Genomic DNA, 23423 nt, shown 5'->3' with positions numbered 1-23423 from the left:
TAAAAGAGTGCGTTTTCCAATTATATGTTATTTGCTGTATTCATTTTCATATAAACATATGTTATAGGGCTAAAAATGAAATTAAAAAATGGCCATATAAATCAGACGAATGAAAATCATTTTTAGTCAAGTATCTTCGTACTTATTTGTCAACTTTCATCTAATTTAATACCACCATGGCATGTTATTGGGTAGGTAGTTCGGGAGTCGTCTACGGCAAAATAATTTTAAGGCGAAGCGAAGCTCGCGGGCAACAGCTAGTATAATAATAATAATAGGCATTTTGTTGGTGGAACTGTTTCATTGCTCGCAAGACTAGTCAGAAAAGTCCATCAACTTTTACTGGAAATTCCTGAAATAATGCGAAAACTTCCAAATTAGTATACCTAAGCACTCTCTTAATGTACCCTACGCATACCATACAAAACAGTCCATCAAGCTCACCAAATCCCGACCTTAGAATCTCAACAATAAGCTATAAAACCGCGCAACAATGGTTTCTGCGCCGTTTATGTTGACAATACGAGGTTTAAACCTGCGCAGGCGCAGATATCACTCATTCGTCGCGGAACCTTTGCCGCCATAACTTATCGCTTCCAATTTTGAATGTCAATTTAATTTGGAATAAAATTATAACGATAAAAATATCTATGAGCGTCTATTGTCGTTTGATTTTTCTCTGAAGTGTTTTGTGTTGTGTTTGGCTGGCGTTTTGTTTTGAAGTTGATTTTGGTGAGTTACATTAAATACTAGGTAAGTTTTTTTTATTTTTATTTTTTCTATAATATGGTTTAGTTGTCGCTTAAATGACAATTCAGGTTATTTCATGCTAAGCCTAACTTAACTTTATAGGTTTTGAAACCAAGATTTATTCAATCTAAAATTAGAATCCATCAAGTATAAAATTATACTTAAATATTTTAAGTAAGTGTCTACATAGATGTAAAAAATGGCTTTAATTATGTAGTAGGAAAATAAATTTATGTAAACAATGATGTCGATAACAAAATGCAGCAATGCCAAATTATAATTTTTGCTATTTTAAAATGATATTTAGGTAGTCATAAAGTGTATTAAAATATTTAAAATTAACAAAGAATTCTAGATTTTGACATTGGTGAATTTAAATTTGGCGCCTTCAACCAATGTTTCATATTATAAAGTAAAATCATATTTTTTATCTATAAATAAGCTTCATTTACATAAACGGATATAAAATATCCAGGTACTTAATATAAATACTTAGTTGTGGTTAAATTATTGATATTGAGTCATCATAATTTATTGATGATACAGCTCATTTGTTAATCTGTTTAGATCCACAAATAACTTTAGCTGTAACATATTCATTTCGTTTCCGACAGAAAAAGGTATAGTTTCTAGCGATTTTTTCATTAGGTACATAGTTTTACACTGTAGACTCCAGATACCAACCTAGGTACTTACTACCAAAGTATTAGATTCATTTTCATGTCTCAAAGTGACAAGTAAAAAAAAATTTGGGAAAAATGGTTTTAAATTAGTTAAGTAGGTACCTACATACATCAAGCCTTCGGGTCATTCACTGATAAAGTTGCACACTTGCTGTCCGCGCAGCACGGTCCGTAATAAACGGTATTTATATCCAATTGCCATACAGTGATGTTTATCTACGGGGATAACAGACCCATGCAGTGGGGACAGGACAGGATGTTTAAGAACTAGAAGCCCCTGAGTTGTTCTTGAACCCTGGAAGATGAGTAAAGATGAGTGAGGCTTAAAGGTCGTTCATTGCAAGCACTTGTCTGACCAAATATGGCTTTATTTGTGAAAGTAAAAATGCAGACACTTAACTACAAGGAAGGACACAGCATTCTTCATTTTTACTCACGAGCAATGAAAAAATTCCACTAAGGAATATGTACTTAACCAAATTAAATTACTTACTCCTAAACGGAAAAGGCTAGCTTAATGACGGAGTCCAATATTAAGGTATACTTAAGTACCTACATTCAACAGCGCATTAGGACATTGCCAACTACTTTTTAATTTTGTGTCATTCATAGATAAGTAATTGTTACCACGAGTGATCTTAACCATATTTTATCAAAATCGGCTTAGCCGTTCAAAAGTTATGCGACTTTTAGTGTTGAATGTCGGCGGTTTTTAACGTTGGTTAGGTTCTCTGCTAGGTAGTTAACTAGTTACCAATAATATCATTAGTCATAAGTATTTAAGTGCCTACGTTACATTGTTAATGGAAAGATGACCGTAGCAATTTTAAATGCTGATCCATTACAAAATTACAAGGTTTAAATAATTTAATGGGTAACACATCAGCTATAATAAATTAATTGCTACTATAAAGGTATAATACTTAATCATGTTCTGGCATTACTCAATGGTAGGTACTTACGTATTTTCCCTATGGGTAGGTCTAGGTACTGCAGGTAAAAGACCTAAGCACTTATTACCTACCTATAAGTAATATAATAATAATAATAATATGTTGGGACATCTCACACACGGCCATCCGACCCCAAGCTAGGCAGAGCCTGTGTTATGGGTGTCGGTACACAAATACATAGATAGATACATATTAAATATAAATATCAACACCCAAGACCCGAGTACAAATAATATCTGTCTTTGAAACAAATATCTGCCCCAGCCGGGAATCGAACCCGGGACCTATATAAAGTATAGGCAGGATGTTGCAAAAGTGGTATAGGATGATAGAAAGGGGGTAATTCTACTACAACTTTGTTTTACAAATTATGAGAATTAGAAAAAAACTATTAAGTAGCTTCTACACTCCCGGGCAATGAAAAATTTCCACTCACAAAATGATGACACGAAACGACCCCAATTTTTTCAAATATTGAAGTTAAACTTACCACAAAATAGTATCGTTTTAATAAAACAAAATGTAGGCAATATCCTGACGCTCTGTTAAATATATAATGAAATGTTGCAGAAGACGTCATTAAGCTAGCCTTTTCCGTTTAGGAGTAGGTAATTTGGTGCTTTTCTCAGTGGAACCTTTTCACTGCCCATGAGTGAGTATAGATTTTTTTTTCACATGCCTTTTTTAACTATGTAAAGTTTTTTTTCATGACTTTCCAAAAGTCATAGGTAAGTACTTACAGTAAACGTTGATCGTAATGACCCTGAGTCTAACTGTTTTCATGTTGTGTAGGGAAATTAGATGCATTTATAAGTGATAATATTGCACGTAGGTTTACCGTTGTAGTGAATAATTAAATTAAATTAATTCTAGGTACTAGAATAATTACAATATTATTTATGTCAAGAAAAATAACACACACCATGTCAAAGGGCGTAATTTCGTATTCATTTATGTAACAGTATCATTTAAAAACTGTGGTAATATACTTGGTAATTGCATTTATTCATTTTTAACCGAAATTCACACAACACTTATTAAAAATGCAAAATGTACCTACAGCCTGACTTAAAAGTGTATTAAAATAAAATTTTAGGTAAGTAGGTTAGTAGCCAGTCGTAGGTTGGCTGGAAGAAATTGCTTTTTGGCAATAAGCCCCGCCTTTATACGTCCTAATATGTTTAAATTTTTAACTGTTTGGTATATATTGTTTGTTTGTATGTGTACAATAAAGCGTTTATAAATACTTAAATAAATAAGTAGGTATCTATGATTTTGCCAATTTATTTAATAAATAAATTTGTGCAATAAAGTATTAAATAAATAAATAAATAAATAAGGAACACCAGCTGTTTACACAAATGTATTACTATGTCGGTAGACCGCCGACCCGTTGGTCCGATGACATTAGGAGAGTGACTGGACCAAACTGGATGAGTGTAGCAGAGGACCGTGGGACTTGGCATAACATGGAGGAGGCCTATACCCTGCAGTGGGTTGACATAGGCTGATGATGATGATGATGATGATTACTATGTAAAAATAAGATAGGTAAGTACCCACACTCGCGAGCAATGAAAAAGTTCCACTTAGATTTAGTTACAGGACGTTTTAGCTATTGAACTGTTTTGTCCCTCTCTGTCAAGATACATTTTTTTCTTTTACAGATTGGATTGGATTAAAATGTTTAGCTTTTAAGTTGGAAATACTCAAAATGTACTTCAATATTGCAGAAGACGTAATTAGACTAGCCTTTTCCGTTTAGAAGTAATTTGGTGCCAACAATACTGGAACTCTTTCATTGCTTGTATTTTAACATTTATAATTAAGTAGAATTTATCATACTCCTGTGTTGGACTGTACTTCGCAGTGATTAACAAACAATATTTTCGCACGATCATTTATTGTATAACAATGGGCTTGTGACTTAAACTAGATCAGACTTGAGACCTAGGTTTCCTAGACTGCCTGCGTAGGTATATGTCAAGAGACGGGATTTTACCATACATTGCGTATTACATCGAATAGTGACGTAGTAGAATTTCTACAATAACAACAACATGCTACGACCCAATAGTGCAGTGGTTAGTGATTCACAGCTGGGCCGAAGGTCCCCTGGGTTCGATTCGCGGCCGGGGCAGATATTTGTTTAACCTTTCGAACGGAACCTCGCATCTACTAGAGACACATCTGATCTACCAGCAGCATTTAGCATTAAACAGTATTTTAACCTTTCTTGGGTGTTATAAAATGTTAAAATTGTAAGTATAAAAATATATTAAAAAATAAAAACACTCACACCTTGTACTAATGTACTCCCTTGCGGAGTAGGCAGAGGTGCATTGCTGCACCCACTTTTCGCCAGTGTTTATGTTAGTCCCAATGTAATAGGGGGTGGGCCTTTTGCCATTTTACGGGCATATCTGCCCCAGCCGGGAATCGAACCCGGGACCTTCGGCTCAGTAGTCAGGGTCACTAACCACTACGCCATTCGGTCGTCACTTACTAGATACTTACCTAATAATTGTCCCTTTCAATCCAATCCAATATATCTAGAGCGCCCATTATCTTTATAATGATTGAGTAAGATCTGACAGTCATCACAACACCACCGTCACTTCAATATGGCGTAATGCATGCAAAAATCATTATAAAGGTGCCAATAATAGATTGCATGTCGTATGAAGATAAACGTCCACCTATCGGTATATCGTACCAAACGGATTGTATTCTATTCTATTCTATTCTCTGTGGGGGTGTAGGTACCTGCACCTGGCTCTCTCGAATGGAACCGTTGTGCATATCCCCAAGGTCTAAACTGCCTTCCTTAGCTTGGACCATTTCCCACCACGCTGGTCGACTGCGGGTTGGTGGGTTCACATATCTAGATGCGCTAAATCTAGATAACTATGCAGGTTTCCTCACGATGTTTTCCTTCACCGTAAGAGCGATGGTATACATTGTACTTAAATTCAAAGAACTCATTGGTACATGTCAGCGCCGGGATTCGAACCCGCATCTCTGGCGTGAGAAGCGGGCGCTTACCCGACTGAGCTACCACCGCTCCGTTAAAAAAAACGGATTGTAATAAGTGTACACACGGCAACGTTAAATGGTTGGCAGGGCACACTAACGTAGGTAGTGTATGTGTGTGTCGGCGACGTCGACGTAATTATTTAGTTCTGGGCAACCCACACACGGATATTGTAAGCATGTAGTTGTGCCAGTGACAATGATTCATTGTTTTTATGATATGAAGCAAAATTTTGCAAGGCATTGTAATAGATTGAATGGCTCAGTTGGTATGATACAAGAATACAATAATAGGTATGGTGGTTCAAATCCCATTGAACTTACAATATTCCTTTTTTGTTTTTTTTTTATAGATTTAATTTATTTTTTAAGATGGTTAATAATAGTATTGTAGTATAAACGAATAAAAGCAACACAGAAAGTAAATGAAACAAGTTATTAATTGTTAAAATTATCAAATTTATTCTTGCCGTAACATAAACATTAAGGATGTTACGTTTTTGTTGTTTTTCGTTTTAAAACATAGTTGTAGTTTATATTAATAAGGAAAATTTTCAAATAGCAGTTTTAAATCATAATAAACATCAGAAAAGGATGGACTGGCTGTTTTACTAAAGTAAATAGGCAAGCCATTAGTTATATGAATCAACATGTTAATTAGCTAGAAATAAGATAACTTATTCCAACCTCAGTAACAATAACATCATTAACACATTGGCTTACCCATAATTGTAAATAATAATAAGTCTTTAACAATATAACTAAAATCTTATACAAATGGAAAAATAAAAATTACTGAGCTAACCCCAATAACTATAATTTTCACCACTTTTTCGCCATAATGTCTTACGTCCATCCTTGTCTGACTTAAAGGACTTTTCATCACTAAATATCACCACATTGTTGCACCAATCAAAGTTTAAAATAGTCAGTCGCAAAACGCACTCTGTTTCGACATCGTCGGATCTGATCGGTTAGAGCAATTTTCTTCGTCGGCTTCCGACACCGCAACCCAGCAGGATGCAAGTGAACCCGTACGGTTTGTAGGGATAGAGGATAGATTATGTGTTGTGGCCGTAGAACGGGTGCTGCAGAACGGATCAGCGCTATGTGCAGCTACGATTTCTCGATGGCGTGGTGATGCATCCGTATAGACGACTACTGTCTACATGTCCCGAATCTGCGTATCGGTGAACCCATAATTGAACAGTTCTCCTCTGCAAACAAAAAAAAACAAATACTTAGCTTATACAAATACAAATATTCTAACAGTCAAATAAAATATTTACAATTCTATGTTACTTACCGTTAAACGTCTTGCGATTTCACTAATTGTAATGTTTTGTTCATATAAATACGATTATCTCCGCCTTTTTGAACATGGTTAAGTGACTTTCCATACTGACTGCGAAGAGTAATTAATTAAATTGACAAATCACAAGTGAATCACTTTGCAGACGCAGAGGTGAATTGTCACTAAAACTAAAAACAAATTTCGTTTATTCATATTGTATGAGGGTAGAATGGTTTTAATTCTCAAATGAAGAACGAATCATATATTTTTGCCGAAGAGAAATAGTCGACAGCTATGCAGCTTGTAGTCATTTGTCAGTTTCAAATATATTAATTTTATACTCAACAGCGTTTAAATTAACGCAAAATTTGAATTAAGTTAAATAAAAATAACCATCCGTGGACTCGAACTCACGACCTATGGTTCATTAGTCTAACATTCTACCAATGAGCTACGAAGTGTATAGACACAGGTAGTGAAATTTTGCTTCACATGAATTTTATAACAATTTCACTAACACTACCGGTTGATATTTTTATGTCACAGCTGGTATACGGGCGTTTGCCTACGCGCAAACTCGTTTGTGCTGTTGTGTGTGTGTGTGTGTGTGGTTTGTTACTGGTGTGTAAACCGATTTCTGCGTTTATGCACACATAGACAACGTTAGTGTGCACACATACACTACGTTAGTGTGCCCTGCCGACCATTTGACGTTGCCGTGTGTACATATGGAGAAACGGTGTCGGAAATGCCGATGAAGTGGACGCACTTGTGTGAATTTCTACACTCACGTGTAAAGAAACGGGAGGGGGGCGTCTCGTTAGACATCACGTGTATTAATTTTTTGTCTAAAAAGCGCTAGGTATCTCTGAACCGAAATTTTGAACGGAGCAAAAATTTGAAGGATTTTTAGTAATATTATATTTTTTATGTTATATTTTTATAACATGTTATATTATACCCCATAAACATTGCACAAGGCGTCATTACGTTAGCTTTTTCTGTTTAGAAGTAACTAATTTGGTGATTTTCTCAATGGAACTTTTTCATTGCCCGTGAGTGTATTACAAAGAATACTGAATGCGATGCGTCCGTTGCGTACGATATGCCGAAAGGTGGACGCTTACCTTTTAACAGTCATCATCACCGACCTCTTGATGGCGTAATAATGCATGCAAAAATCTTTATAATGATAGTACTATTGCGAAGATCGTAATAAGTAGGTACATCATTATTACAAATAAAATAATCCTTTTCCGTTTATTTTCATTTCAACATATAAAATGAGATTTAAGCAAAGATTAACAAAATGTATGTGCCATCATAAAACGCAATTAAGTAAAGTTGCACTTAAAGTATTGCATAACTAATTTAAGTAGGTACCATAGTGTGCTTTAACACACACGCACTCACGCCTTGTACTAATGTACTCCCTTGCGGGGTAGGCAGAGGTGCATTGCTGCACCCACTTTTCGCCAGAGTGTTATGTTAGTCCCAATGTAATAGGGGGCGGGCCTATTGCCATTTTACGGGCACATCCAAGACCTGAGAACAAATATCTGTGTTTAAGCAAATGTCTGCCCCAGCCGGGAATCGAACCCGGGACCATCGGCTCAGTAGTCAGGGTCACTAACCACTACGCCATTCGGTCGTCTTATTCGTATCGTTTATATTATTTTTATTTGTAAAATATATAGGTAGTTTAGTATAAGTCGATAAGGTACCTTTAAGTTAATTCGGAATGCATAGTATTTGAAGATTTCGAGATACAAAGACGACCTCATTGCCTCAAAAAGCAATTTCTTCCAGCAGAACGTTACTTACACGTTGCAAGCTTTGTAGGTCTATCTTCATTTATACATCTTGGCAGGAAGTCAGGTATTACCATTATTAAGTAGGTACTTAGGTAATGAGATCATAGGAGGATGTATTGTATGTTAGTAGTAATTTAATTTGCCATAGAATATTATACGGATAGGTAGGTATACAATACAGGGAGAAATTTACAAATAATGGAATAGTAGTCTAGAAGAAATTACTCTTAGTAATAAGGCATTATTTTACGGTCTATGTCGTGGATTTCCTGTTATAATTTATGTGTTTGTGTCGAAACGAAAGTAATAAGGTCTGTTTTTTTAATCTCAGATACCTACTAAATTGACATATTCTGAACTCTCTTGCGAGGCTGACCGATTAACGAGAATGCGTTCGAATATCCTACCTACAGGACCACAACCATTTATTACTCGTCACCAAAGGCAATAAGGCAATGTCTTACAGATAAAACACTATCCGAACACAATCAGGAGTGGCAAAACCGGGTAGACTGTAAACAAACTAAAGCGTTCATTCCATCACACAACTATAAATTTACACGCTACTTACTCAACCTGTCCCGTAGTAATACATATATCAGTAATGGTAGGATTAATAACAGGACACTGTTGCGTGAATAGGTAACTCAACTAGTCCCTTATGTAAAGTTATGTAGGACATGTAAGGAAGTAGATGAGACGGTTGAACATATTCTGTTAGCTTGTCCACCTACTACAGAAACAAGATTATCTATTCTTGGACCAACAGAGCGCCTATCTCAGCTATTGCAACATCCAGGCTTGCTACTCCAGTTTACTCGGGAGCTAGGCTGGCTGAGCTGAAATCAAGGGGATATGTACAAAGGTTCCACTCGAGAGAGCCACGTACAGGAACTTCACCCCCTACCAGAATAGAATAGACGTATTCTGAACGGTTCATCAACAGACTTTACTTTCGATGTTGTGAAGCCTATTTCTGTCAGTAGGTAGGAAATAAATAATATGGTACATTTTATGGTTCATATAAGTATAAACTTTAATTAATGAAGATTCTTTTTTGCACACCCGTACTTCTTGATCTTTGTAGGTACCTCCTACAGGTTGACTGGCAGAAAATGCTTTTAGCATTAAGTCCACCTGATTGTACATTATTACTATTGTAAATTGTGCAATAAAGTATAAATTTATTTATTTATTCTTTTATTGCACAATATACAGATAAATAAATAAATAAGATTTAAATCAGCCTATTTGGGTGAATTTCAACAGTTCCTAAAATCTTACATAGTTTCATTCTCTGTCCGGACTACGACGATCTCCGGATAAGCGACTGTACAGTTATACATTAGTGCGTATACTATGTACATAAGTACTATGTATGTACGTCACGTCTACATAGCAACAGACCTTGGCAGTGGTCTTAAGTACGGACACAAAACAAATATAATAATAAGACGATTAATAAATTGTCGAGAGGTCATTCAAAGTACTTAAATCTAAGCAGATCGCTACTCGTCTAGATGTATATGTCGCATATGACATATACATAGATGTATATGATATGACATATATATACAGGTAAGTATTATGAATATGATATTTAATGCTTATAACGTTAAAATGACAAAAAAAATAGATTTCGCAACGTCTCCCTAGGTCATCTACATGTAGGTAATCCTACACCACTCACTATTTCAAAACCGGCTTTTATCTAGGTACTAGGTGTAGGTAACTAGGTATATCTTAGTGCCTAAGTATTACAAATTGTAGTGAGTTAAACGTAATATGAATGAATCGTTTTTAGTCTTTAGTACATCATACCATTAACTTGTGACGACCGAATGGTGTAGTGGTTAGTGAACCTGACTGCTATGCCGAAGGTCCCGGGTTCGATTTCCGGGAGGGCAGATTTTTTTAAGACTATAAGACTAAGATTTCTACTAGGGTCTTGGGTTAACACCCAACAAGTGGTTAAACAAAAGTTGTTCAGAATGACCCCCTTTTAGTCACCCCCTTTCGGTTCATACTTACCTCTTTTTGCAACACCCTGTATAATATTTTTGGATCAGTCACTTCATATCAGGCCAGTGTGGTGAAAAATCTAGTAGACAGTCTTGAAGCAAAAACTTAATACTTTAACTGGTAACAATAGCTTATGTACTTAGATAGTAGATACCCTATTTACTACACTTGTCACAGTTAGCTATTATGTATCATCAATTAGATACATTATATAGGTACTATGTAAGGTTAAATCCATTCATATCACTATTGTAACGTCTCATTTATTCACGGTACTTTTTTGTAATCATTATATCTTCTTAGGTCATAGGGAAGATGACATTTAAGTAGTTATCATTAAGGTCCCTACTTAGGTATATCATCATCACACGACCCATCTTGTCTCCTTCTCTCCAATGAAGTCTAATAAAGGAAGGGCTTTGGACCTAGTCCACCACGCTGACCTAGTGCGGGTTGGTGGACCTCAACACAAGCAAGCTTGTTCTGAGAGAGTTGTCGGGTAAGTGGGCAAGCCGACTGTCAGATGTTTTCAAGCTGTTCGAAGGCCTCTGACTACGATTAACGACTGCTGACAAAGCAGCAACCGGGACCCACGGCTTAACGTGGCGTCCGAAGCACGTATATACTAGGTGTATATACTTAATTAAAACTTCTATCGATTGCCCCATTACCAAACATAGTCAACATTCTACAGGGTGTCTTATTAATTAGTACTACGTGATTTGTAGCATGCATTCAAATTGATTCATTAACTTCCATTTAATATTAGACTAACCATTAGTTAATTTGACCTTAGAACTTAGCCTTAGGTCTAATTTTATTGTCGTTGTGACTTATGACAATGGAATCCCCATAAGTAGGCAATTATTTACCTACTTAAAATCGGATTTTTTTCTTATCATAAACGAGTTTATAGTAAGGATGTAGGTACCTAATTGGGTACTTTATTCATGATAATCATGACTCAAAATTTAATTATGCAACAGTTTAATGGCACACATTTTGGGGTTTACAAAAATACATTCACCCAGTAATTAAATTACGAATGCAAATTATGCATTGTTTTTTTTTTAATGCATATGCAAATAAAGCCAAAAATAAACACATCGGAAGTGTTATTTAAACAGGGCCCTGTGCCCCTTTTTTTTAAATCGCAGATTTGTATAGCGCGGTGCTAGTACAGCTTCTTACCGCTAGGTGGCGTGTCTCCCGCTCCATACAAATTTGCGTTTCGATTTCACTTCTCGATAGGTGAAAAATCTCGCACTCGAGGCTCTGAACGGTAAACTCGCGAAATAAATAAGTTTTTTTTTTATTGTTTCAGATAAGTCAAAATGGCGCCATCTGTTAGCGTGGCGCAGTACTATGCGGGCAAAAATGTCTTCATCACTGGTTCTACGGGATTCATGGGAAAAGTTCTTGTTGAAAAACTGCTGAGATCCTGTCCAGATATTGGGAATATCTATTTGCTATTGCGACCAAAGAAAGGGCAAAACAGTAAAGAGCGGCTTGATGACTTTATTAATAACAGGGTAAGGATATTCATTTTATTTTACAACAACGATGTTTCATTACGAACAAGATGGAGCTTCGGTGCAAAAGAAACGTCTCGACAAAATAACAACGCACTGTCGCGATTTGACACAAAACTTAATATATTAATTGGTAAAATGGTTGCCATTATGATGAACTTAAGGTATAAACAACGCCACCTAGCGCAGAAAAAAAAACATATCTTACGTTTGATAGCGTTACCATCAAAGCAACCAACCTCACAGGTAGCTTATAGCCGCCAGAAACGGATTTTTGAGCGTTTTTGACTGAAACTTCTAACACACACTCACGCCTTGGACTAATGTACTCCCTTGCGGGGTAGGCAGAGGTGCATTGCTGCACTGCTGCTGAAACTTCTACATTCTAGGTTTTCTCTCGGCTCCCTTTCCTTGTAACCAATTAACTCCTAACCCAACCTGCAGGTATTCGACCGTCTCCACTCCGAGGCTCCACACCAGCTCTCCAAGCTCCGCCTAGTGGCTGGAGACATCCTGCAGGCAGGGCTGGCGGCGTCGGCCGAAGACGTAGCCGAGCTGATGAGGGAGACACACGTGCTGTTTCACTGCGCCGCGTGTGTTAGGTATGTGTGTCTGTGTGCCTGTTTGTTGTGGCGTAGCTCTCGAATGGCAGAACCGATTTTCGATTTGTTTCTTAGGTAATGTTATTTCAAGCGTTCTAAGCCATATTTTATCCATATCGGATGAGCCGTTCAAAAGTTATGCGGCTTTTAGTTGTGCATATCGGGTTTTTTAACGTTGCTTAGACTATCTGGCTCTGATGATGAAGCCTACTACTCCTGCTTGGTGTTGAGAGAGGTATTCAGAGCTGACCGCTAACCTCCAGACCTTTCAGTAGTGGAGAGGCACTAGAAGAAGAAGGTGGCCAACCATGTTCACACACTAACTTGTGTGTCACGAATGTCAACGACACTCTAAGAAGAAGACTGCTATTGGGCCCCGCTTGGGATATATATATTTTTTCTTCATATAACTCTTTAGATGATATAGGTATTGGAAAAAACATTCTTCAATATTGTGTTTTGGCTTACTTTCAGGTTCGACCAGAGTATCCGAGACGCTGTAAGACTGAACACAGGGGGAACGCAGAAAATATTATCCCTGGCTGAAAAAATGGAGAAACTTGAGGTATGGCAAGTGTACATATATCTGAAGCGCTGGGGAACTCAGTCCTCAGCAGTTTTATCATTTAATCGATTCAGTAGCGAAATGCTATCTAAAGGTAAGGCTTACCTCTTATCGGTATAGTACGCATCGCATCAAATAGATCTGATTATCATAAATTTATAGAGAAACGGCGTCGGAAATTCCGATGAAGTGGACGCGATAAAAGAACACTGAATGCGATGCGTAAGTTGCGTGCGATGCCAAAAGATGGTCGCTTAATATATAGCGCTTAGCCGACTTTGAATTTTTTGTTACATTATCCCTCAGTCCTATAACGCGCTTTCTCCAAATCCTTTCCAACTGCACAATATCTTTTCAAAACCGCATTCACAATTCAACCCCTCCCTCAACCCCCAGGTCTTCGTCCACGTGTCTACAGCCTACTGCCGCTGCGAGCTGGACACGCTAGAGGAACGTCTGTACGGGTCCAAGCACCAGCCGCGTCACGTCATGGACACTGTCGAGTGGATGGACGACGAGTTGTTGAGGCATTTGGAGCCCAAGTGAGTTGTTGTACAGATAGGGGAGGAGATATTATGTGAGTTGGTGGGGAGGGGTTAGATAACTTTGCGCCTGGTTGTACTCAGAGCGAAAGAGAGTGGCCATTAATAGTAGGTATACACACGTAGGTTTCTGCTTAATATACCATTTTTGCAACATTCTGTATACATTCTCAGGGTGGAAGTCGGTCGGTTGAAAGTTAACAGCCTGAACAATGCGCCAAATCGAGGTGTTCACTTTTTTAGTGATGAGTATTGCTGTCCCTCTCATAGAAACTCGGTATCATTGCCGAGTAACTGTACTACAGCTAGAATGCGTAAGGTTTAAGACGCTAAGTTGGCGACCGACCCTACTCTGAGCCTCGAGTGCGAGTTTTTGATAGGTATTAAAACTCGCACTCGAGGTCCTGACTGGCTTATCCTTTAACCACGGTAACTAACTCTAGTCTAGCTCACGTGCTTGATACCGACAAGATAAGTGGAATTTGCCACAGTAATCTCAACTCCTAAAATTGTAAGCTAATACAAGATTGTCTGTTTTCAGAATCATCGACCCTCAGCCGAACACATACGCTTACACAAAGTCGCTCACAGAAGAGTTGGTTTCACAGTACGCGGGCAAGTTCCCGATTGCGATTGCACGGCCATCTATTGGTGAGTAGCAAAACTATTGCAATTTAAATCTTTTACAAGATGGAAAATATAGATGGCGCTGCACGCATAGGTACTTTAAATCTGTTTAATGTTTTTGTCGTTAGTAATACTTAAGTACTCATATCGATCAGCCAAAAAAGAACAGTTCATATCATTTTTTAATAACTATAAGTTTCTATTGGATCAACGTAATTTTTTTAGAGACTGAAAATCTAAAATATGTACTTATCCTTTTCAGTGACCGCGTCCTTAAAAGAGCCTATCCCCGGCTGGGTGGACAATCTCAACGGGCCCACCGGTTTGCTGGTCGGAGCTGGAAAGGGTAAGTCTCATGCAAGTTTTACATTTTAAAAGTTATTCAACATTATTATCATTATCTTCAGTTAACCATCGTCTATAGTCTGGATAAAGGTCCCTCCTTAGATTTCATAAGACAAATTTCATACCGATAGGATAGATTTGGTGCCTAATAGAATAGATTTAGATGAATAAATTTGGACTCTTCAGAATATATTGGCTACCTTGAGAATATATTTGCACCGTTGCAAACATTCGTGTGATTCGTGTGATGAGCACTTGTGTTTGCCTTGTGTCTGGCTGTCGTTTATCAGATCTATTTAATATGTATCTATCTACTGTATTTGTGTAGATGTAATTATCAGCTGTCCGACACCCATATCACATAATGTCCCCACATATTTATTTAGATATTATTTATTGTTTTAATTCCAGGAGTGATCCGCACGATGCACTGCAACGCGGACTACAAGGCGGACGTAATCCCCGTGGACCTGGTGGTCAACGGCTGCATCCTGCTCGCCGCTACCACCGCCATAGATAAGTGAGTTACTGTAGTACTTCAATGCTAATGCTATAGATTGGTGAGGTTGGTTGCAGTGTTGTGACTGGTGGTGCCATCTTGTGGCAAGTAGCGGTACAAGTTGGAAGTTGGAGTTGGTATGGTCAGGTGAAGAGAAACCTGACCCTACTCAGAAGCATTGTTACTATGAGAGTGGGGTCAGGTTTCTCTGCACCTGACCGTACAAACTCCAACTTCCAACTTATGCCGCTACTCGCCACAAGATGGCGCCACCAGTCACAGCACTGCAACGCGGACTACAAGGCGGACGTGATCCCCGTGGACCTCGTGGTCAACGGGTGCATCCTGCTCGCCGCCACCACCGCCGTAGACAAGTAAGTTGCTATAGTGCTTCAATGCTAATTCTATAGTACAGTCATGTGCAGTGTTGCCATAGCGACTGGCGGTGCCATCTTGTGGTGATTGCTACTATGAGAGGGGTTAAGGTTACTCTGCACCTGACCGTACAAACTCCAACTTCCAACTTGTGTCACTACTCGCCACAAGATGGCACTACCAGTGACAACACTGCATCGCGGACTACAAGGCGGACGTGATCCCCGTGGACCTCGTAATTAACGGGTGTATCGCTGCTCGCCGCCACCACCGCTGTGGACAAGTGAGTTGCTATAGTACTTCAATGCTAATGCTATAGTACGGTCATGTGCAGTATTGCCATAGCGACTGGCGGTGCCATCTTGTGGGGAGTAGCATTGTTACTATGAGAGGGGGTAAGGTTACTCTGCACCTGACCGTACAAACTCCAACTTCCAACTTGTGCCGCTACTCGCCACAAGATGGCACCTCCAGTCACAACACTGAAACGCGGACTACAAGGCGAACGTGATCCCCGTGGACCTAGTGGTGAATGGGTGCATCCTGCTCGCCTACACTTCTGCTATAGACAAGTAAGTTGCTTTAGTACTTCAATGCTAATAATATGCTCTAGTTTGGTGAGGTTGGTTGGAGTGTTGAATGGTGGCGCCATCTTGTGCTTGTGCTCAGAAGCATTGTTACTATGAGAGGGGGGTGAGGATTCTCTGCACCTGACCGTACAAACTCCAACTTCCAACTTGTGCTGCTACTCGCCACAATGCAATAAGAGATAGAGATAGAAAGACAGTTAAGTAAGTAATTGTTTATTTACTTAACACATAATTTGGTCAGACTTACCCCCTTCCATGATTCACCTTTTTGTTGGTTGACTATTGACGGGATATCCTGTATATTTGATGCTGTAGTAGGTTACATAACTAAATAATAGTGTATTGAAAGTTAATGCTTATTTTCAGGCCCAAGGAGATCCAAGTCTGCAACATTTCCGAGTCAGGGTTGAACCCATTGACTTGGGGAAGAGCTATTGATATGGGTACGTCACATACTTAAACATAATTAATAAACGGGGAAAGCTAAAACAGTTCATATATTTATTTGAAGTTTTCAAAACCAATATATTGCATGGTGTACTTACACGCCATCTAGTGCCCAAGAAAAACAATTTATGCACAAATAAATTCCACTACTCGACACTAGATGGTTCCATCAGCCAAACAACCACAAACTCCAACGCAACCCCAATCTCCAACTAGTTCTACTACTTGTCACAAGATGGCACCACCAGTCTCAACCTACCTCACTTCCAGGTACTTTAGTACATACTACATAGGCTTCTAACCTATGCTTTCAGGTCGCAAGCACGTGAAAGACTACCCGTTCTCCGTGTGTCTCTGGTACCCGGGCGGTTCGTGCAAGAGCAGCTGGCTTCAGCACCAGCTGGCTCTGTTCTTTACTCATCTGCTGCCCGCCTACTTCATCGATCTGATCATGTATTTGACTGGGAATAAGACTTTGTGAGTTTGGTTTGTAGATAAAGTAGGTATCGTTAAAGATAGAAGATACTTACACAGTTTGAGCTATGTACACGTACAGTCAGCTGCATAAGTAGCTATTCACTTTTGTACCTTTTCAATCTGAAACCGCCTATCAATTCACTGAAACATTGACGGTTTGTCAGCTTGACAATGTACAGAAGTGTATAGCTACTATGCAGCTGACCGTACTTGTGGTCTCATCATCAACCTCGAATCTTGCACACTATAATGTGGCAAGTTACTTGGCGACCCTCCTTGCGGGGTGAAAGAAGTGGCGGGGGCACGACATGCTACACACGTAGAAAAGTTTGCCCGGATTAATCTCGCGATAGCTTGTAACTATTTCTGACGTAGGTAAAATTTTATTCTATCAGTGTTCCCGTAAATTTCATATTTAGCTTAAAATTTATAGTTTGACAGCATTAAAATTTGGATGTTTACCTTCAGAATATCTACCTGTGTTTTATTTCATAAATCAATTTCCATGTCACTTTCATGTTCACTCTCTGTTTGAACTTGTTCATCGTCGTCGTCATCCTTATCGTCATCATCGTTTTCATTAACTTCAATTATAAATCTAAGACAAAAACCAAAAAAACATTATACCTACTTTGAAGTATAATGTAGAGTACGCCAGTCATATTAGTTCAGTGTACACCTATAATATTTTATGTTTAATTTACATAAAATTATAAAAAACAAACATACCTGTCCAATACATCGTCAAATACTCTATCAGATTTATAATATTCGTCTTAATTTTTTATGACATGGTCGTCACAATTTCTCCACTTTTCAGGCGAATAATTAGAGAAAAGCAACTCTAAGTCTTTTATCTCTTTTATCTAAGTTAGAGTCAATCGACGTTCTTGCGAGCTCGCCTTTCACGTACCGCCACACAAGTTCAATAGGATTTAAATCCAGGTGGTATGGGGGTAGGCGAAGCACGATATGACCATTTTCTTTCAAAATTTCATCAATTTTGTAATTTTTCTCCGTGTTTTGCTCATTAATTACTTTCATTAAATCACATAAATTTTGGTTGCTTTCCTAGTTACAAGAACTGACAACTGACGCACTGTCATATGGACTCTTCGTCTTTGTTGTTTACTTTTTCGTATCTGACTGCGCAGTACCAACCTTTAGCCGCGTAGCATGACTGATCCGGTACGGTGTTCTACAAGAAGCCCCTATATTGAGACATTATACGATTTGTTGTTTTTAACGTTATTTTGTTGACGAATTATAGATACCTAATAATAATATAATGATAATATTAAAAAGGCCTCAACACTCATCCTAAGACTAATGGTCTCAGGATCAATGATCTCATGTGGGTCGCACTCAAATTATGACAGACTATATAAGACATGTGGCCGCCTCGGCTGCGCGGCCGAGACTGCCGTAACAATGACATGCAGTGCACGCGTTGCCCTTCCCCGCTACCCTCCCGCTACCCGCTGTCGTCTTGGGTACCTCGTCCCCTCCGCGTCTTTCACCCCGCAAGGAGGGTCGCCAAGCAACTTGCCAATCTATACTTAGGTATACCTGCAATGAAACTGTCAGAAACCTAAGTCAGAATCTTTCCAAGACACTGCTGTCCATTTATTAAGTATTATCTATGTGGTGTGCGCGTTTTACACCGTTCGAGTGTCGGTGAGTAAACGCAAATTCGTATACCGAAGAGACGACACAAGGACTACTTATACGTGTTGTACTTTGCGTCGATTTTCACAGCCCTATCGTCTTAGAAAACTTACACTTTTTAATGACTAGGCCCTCAGTAATGAAATACGTTACTTACTCCAAATTACCCCCTATTCTAACCCTATCCCCTGTCCCCACAGCATGGTAAAAATCCAGAAGAAAGTCAGCATGGGCCTCGACGTGCTTCAGTACTACACCACCAAGGAGTGGGACTTCAAGAATGACAACTTCCTGGCGCTGAGGCAGAGGGTGTCTAAGGAGGATGATGAGGTGTTTTACACGGATATTAAGGTAATTTGGCTGTTGAGGCAATAAGTTTAGAGCATAGAATAACAAGTAAGTTTAGTTAGAGGCATAAAAGTAGGTAAAAAACATTACCCTCCTCCTTCGGCAGTCGGGTAACAAAGTAAGGTTGTAGCGTTTGATGTGTCCCTAAAGCCTATCGCAAACTTTTTGACAACGATTTTCGGATGTATTGAATTTGACACTAATTACTTCGTAAATTCTATTTCGTTTTGATTTCGCGATACCCTCTTTGGGGGGTCAAAACACGTAGGTATGTATAACCGAAATAGTTGTCAAAACAAGTTAGTGATAGGTATACAGGTTTCTATGTATTTTATGGTATTATGGGGATTCATTTGGTAACGTATGTGATTGTCAATACGTCCATTGGAATATATAGGAACCTGTTGTGACGTATCTGACGACTTCTCTTATTTACTTACCAAATCTACCTAAATTCTCCTTCTTGACTCATGATAAATTGATACAGCATTTGTCATAGTGGCGAAAACATCAGCCATTCAGACTACGGAACTGAACAGAATTGACGTATTATCCTCTAAACCCACCCAAGGATCCTATAACCCAAAAAAACCTCAAAATCATCATACAACATTTTTTTATTCTTTCCTCCACAGCAAATCAACTGGGACCTATACATCCGCGACTACATCAAGGGAGCCCGAGAGTTCTGCTGCAAGGAGCCCCCCGCCACGCTGCCGCAGGCGAGGAGGCTGAGCCGACAGTGAGTTCACTAGCTTTATGATATATTATGTATACATTAGGTATACGGCTCCTTAGATTAACAATATACGAAGAAGATGGCGAGTCACACACAAAAACGAAGCAAAAAACTATATAACTGACCGCGTTTTGTTTACTGTCAAACCGTTTTAAGTTCAACCTAATGACAACAATTATTATACAAATGAATAAAGACACAAATCTTCTATCCGAACTAATTAAAAACTACCTCAAAGGGCCTATCACGGGCTAACGTGGCAATTCGATACTATTTTCGATACTACACAAACATACACTACACAATTATATTAGCGCCATCGTAGTCACTTTGGGAACTAACAAATTTGCCTTACATTTTGACAGTTACAGTTGACGTAAACGGAGGTTCGATAATCTTGGAATCGCTGCACAGTTGTAGAAGTAGGGTTGTTTTTGTTGAGAAGTTTCTTTTGCATAGACACTCTATCTTGTCAGTACATTGTTAATCTGAGCTCAACTGGACCTATACATCCGTGACTACATCAAGGGAGCGCGCGAGTTCTGCTGCAAGGAGCCCCCCCCCCCCCCCGCGTGAGTTGAAGAGTTTTATCATATACACGGCTTCTATCCTTAGATTAAGTGCCAATTTCTCCATAGTCGGGGTTGATTTATAAATTAAACGTCATCTCCATATAAAATTCATGACAGATGTGACAAAAGTCAACCACTACTCCCTGGTTATGCTCTAACCGACTATGGAGAAATTGGCACTAACAATATACAAGCAAGATGGTGAGTCACATATAGAAACGAAGCAAAAAGCTGTCCGCGTATATCATATCTACCTAACACAAAACGGCGCAATGTGACCTCCAAGTCTCCAAGGACATTATCTCAACTGTACAACCTGGGTCAAAGAAACCTGACCCTTCTCTGGAAGCGCTGTCTGTAACTCTGAGCTTCTAGTAGGGTTATGCAATTTACGGGAACGAAAATAGTTTACGTTTTTTACTGTCATCTTGAAATAGTAAAATGTATGCACATTATCTGTCAAAAGATTCATGAGAGTTTCCGCTAGAGGCGCCTCTGTAAGAGAAAACCTAGACAGCTTTTATAGTTTTCGACAAACTAAATAACGAATAGGCCTAAACCCTTCCTTCACTGGAAGGATACCCGTGCCCCAGCAGTGGGGACGTAATGGGTCGTGATGATGATGATGATGAAATAACGAAAGTGGAACTGTAGAACTGGCAATAGACATGCCTTTGCGAGGTTCACTCATAAATACCACCATCCATAGTTATTTTACATAAGTTTCTTTTCTTGTTTCAGATTGTACTACCTGGACCTAGTCACAAAGATAATGTTCGCAGCTTTCGCCGTGTATTTCGTGTTCTACTACGGCAAAATGCTACTGAGTGTAATGTAAATTTTTAATCGATATTTTGATGTGATTTTATTAATTTAAGTAGAGCATAGTTTTTAATTTTACTTATGAATTTAAGTCAACACTTATACCAATCAATAAATTTAAAATGTATTTTTTAATAAATGTTAATTTTAAATGTAAATCTATAACTATGTTTTATTGTGTTTCTCAAACAGCCACTAGACCGGTGCTGTGAAATCTGCCCCTCTCAGAAGTATTGTTACTATGAGAGGGGGGTCAGGTTTCTCTGCACATGACCGTACTTACCCCTACTTCATTCGCAATCTTATTAATCTTTTATAGGAATAGGGTATAGGTTACTGACATAATTTATTTGTTATATGCTTGAATAAATTTTTTAAATTCTTATGTAGGTACCTGTCTAGTAGCCCGGAAGAAGTATGTGATAAAAATAGATGGGTTGTTAAATAGGTTTATTTTTCAAACAAAATTCTTACAACATTTTTTAAAATACACTCACGTCAATGAAAAAGTTCCACTCACAAACCGACGACCCCAATTTTTTCCAACATTTAATTAAAAAAATTGAACATAATACTGCCGTATTTTGTTGCTCATATCCTGAAGCTCTGTTTAATGTACTTCAATGTTGCAGAAGTAGTCATTAAGCTAGCCTTTTCCGTTTAGGAGGAATTTGGTGCTTTTCTCAGTGGAACCTTTTCATTGCCCGTGAGTGTATTATTAGAAATTTGCGGGGTAAGATAATGTAAAGATTGTATACTTATGTAAGTATTACGAGTATGATATTTAATCATTGTGTAACTTCCTGAATGAAAGTTCATTGTGTTTTCAGGAGCGTAAACCTTAATATTAAATCAGTAGCAATGGACGGACTGTAAACATTTACTGAAGTAATTAAATATTACCAACACGTTGTGAAAAATATTAAAAAAACATTATTCAAAATGCTAATTTAGTACGTACAAATAAGGGTTTATATCAGAGCGTGCATATTTTAATTTAGGTTTACTATACTTATTCACTATTTTGAGACAAATACCTAACCTACACAGACACACAATTACACAAACACGTTAAACTTATAACATCCCTCCTATAAGATGCCCAAGTAGAGTTCCACATTACCTCAATCAAAGACACAATGTCTACAAACAAATCAAAACGTAAATATTATGAAATTCCTGAATTTCAGATGTCATCGTAAGTTTCAACTCAGTGAGAATAGAAAATGCTTTCACCGTAGCCATTTAATAAGGTGCACATAATTTTGAATAACTGACTATTTAATCTACAATATGACTAAATACATAATCACTAGGAAGCAATGCCAGCACAATGATGAATCATTGTAAGGGCTTGCGTATTGTACCGAAATACGTTCATTTATTAAGGCCTAGCTTACAGTCGTCGAAATATAATAGGCCCGTTTGGACAGCTACACAAATTTGCTATTTACTCTTGATTTACTTGATAAAATACATAAAAAGACACATAATCTGGCTTATTATTTAACGGCCGAAAGAGAAAAGAACTTTTAAAGCACCAAAAGTTACTTATTGTTTAGATTTTTTATGATTTAAATTTGAAAACATGAACTTAAATTTGAGAACAAGGCAAGGGTAATTCACAAAACCACAGCGCTGCATTCCATAGGTACTCAAAGGTCTATTATTTAAGAGGGGGATATTTTTTAGTAATTAAGTTAGATTTTTCTAACTTAGTACCTCTACCTACAGTAAGTATTCAACCAATACAGGGTGTAAAAGTTATGCTCCTGAGAAATTGAATACTGATGTTTCAATATTCTGATGCTTTCACGACAGAATGTTTTTATATAAAAGAGTGGCAGCCACAATTTTATTCCTCTTATATATTTTTTTATTTGACTATAAAAAATCAACTCTAAGTAAATGTCATGTGCATTGTGCAGTTTGTGCCAATTGTTAAAAGTGAGGTATTCTTCTGAACATCTAAGTACTGTTCAGCTGTAAAGTAGGAACTTCATCATCATCATCTATTAATAGACTTATCTATGCAGAAACATAAATAAAACATTGTATCTTATTTTTTTCTCCTATTATTATTATTATTATTTATTTGCGGCCTAGGCCCCAATATACTTAGAT

At 38.0% G+C, this 23423-nt stretch overlaps 1 protein-coding gene across 5 annotated transcripts; it reads left to right on the top strand.

The window, feature by feature from the left end:
• Nucleotides 1–541: 541 nt before the first annotated feature.
• LOC105380383 (putative fatty acyl-CoA reductase CG5065) lies at nt 542–21461 on the top strand. Of its 5 annotated transcripts, none has more exons than XM_048632021.1 (14): nt 543–722; nt 11879–12081; nt 12526–12683; nt 13158–13248; nt 13645–13790; nt 14332–14441; nt 14680–14763; nt 15174–15211; nt 15565–15635; nt 16593–16669; nt 16988–17150; nt 19019–19169; nt 19802–19908; nt 21219–21461. In XM_048632021.1, exons 2-14 carry the CDS (start codon nt 11884–11886, stop codon nt 21313–21315), a joined length of 1491 nt encoding a protein of 496 aa, XP_048487978.1. In that variant the 5' UTR covers nt 543–722; nt 11879–11883; the 3' UTR covers nt 21316–21461. The 5 variants fall into 5 exon arrangements, with proteins under 5 accessions (XP_048487981.1, XP_048487978.1, XP_048487979.1 ...); XM_048632022.1 differs by having other exon boundaries at nt 11874–12081; XM_048632023.1 differs by having other exon boundaries at nt 543–732; nt 11874–12081; nt 15174–15189; nt 15543–15635.
• The last annotated feature ends 1962 nt before the right edge of the window (nt 21462–23423 follow it).

The sequence above is a fragment of the Plutella xylostella genome, chromosome 30 (genome assembly GCF_932276165.1).
Source record: "Plutella xylostella chromosome 30, ilPluXylo3.1, whole genome shotgun sequence".
In the NCBI taxonomy this organism is placed as follows: Eukaryota; Metazoa; Arthropoda; class Insecta; order Lepidoptera; family Plutellidae; genus Plutella; species Plutella xylostella.
Note: the sequence above shows the minus strand (reverse complement) of the source record. Positions and strands in the feature narration are given on the sequence as shown.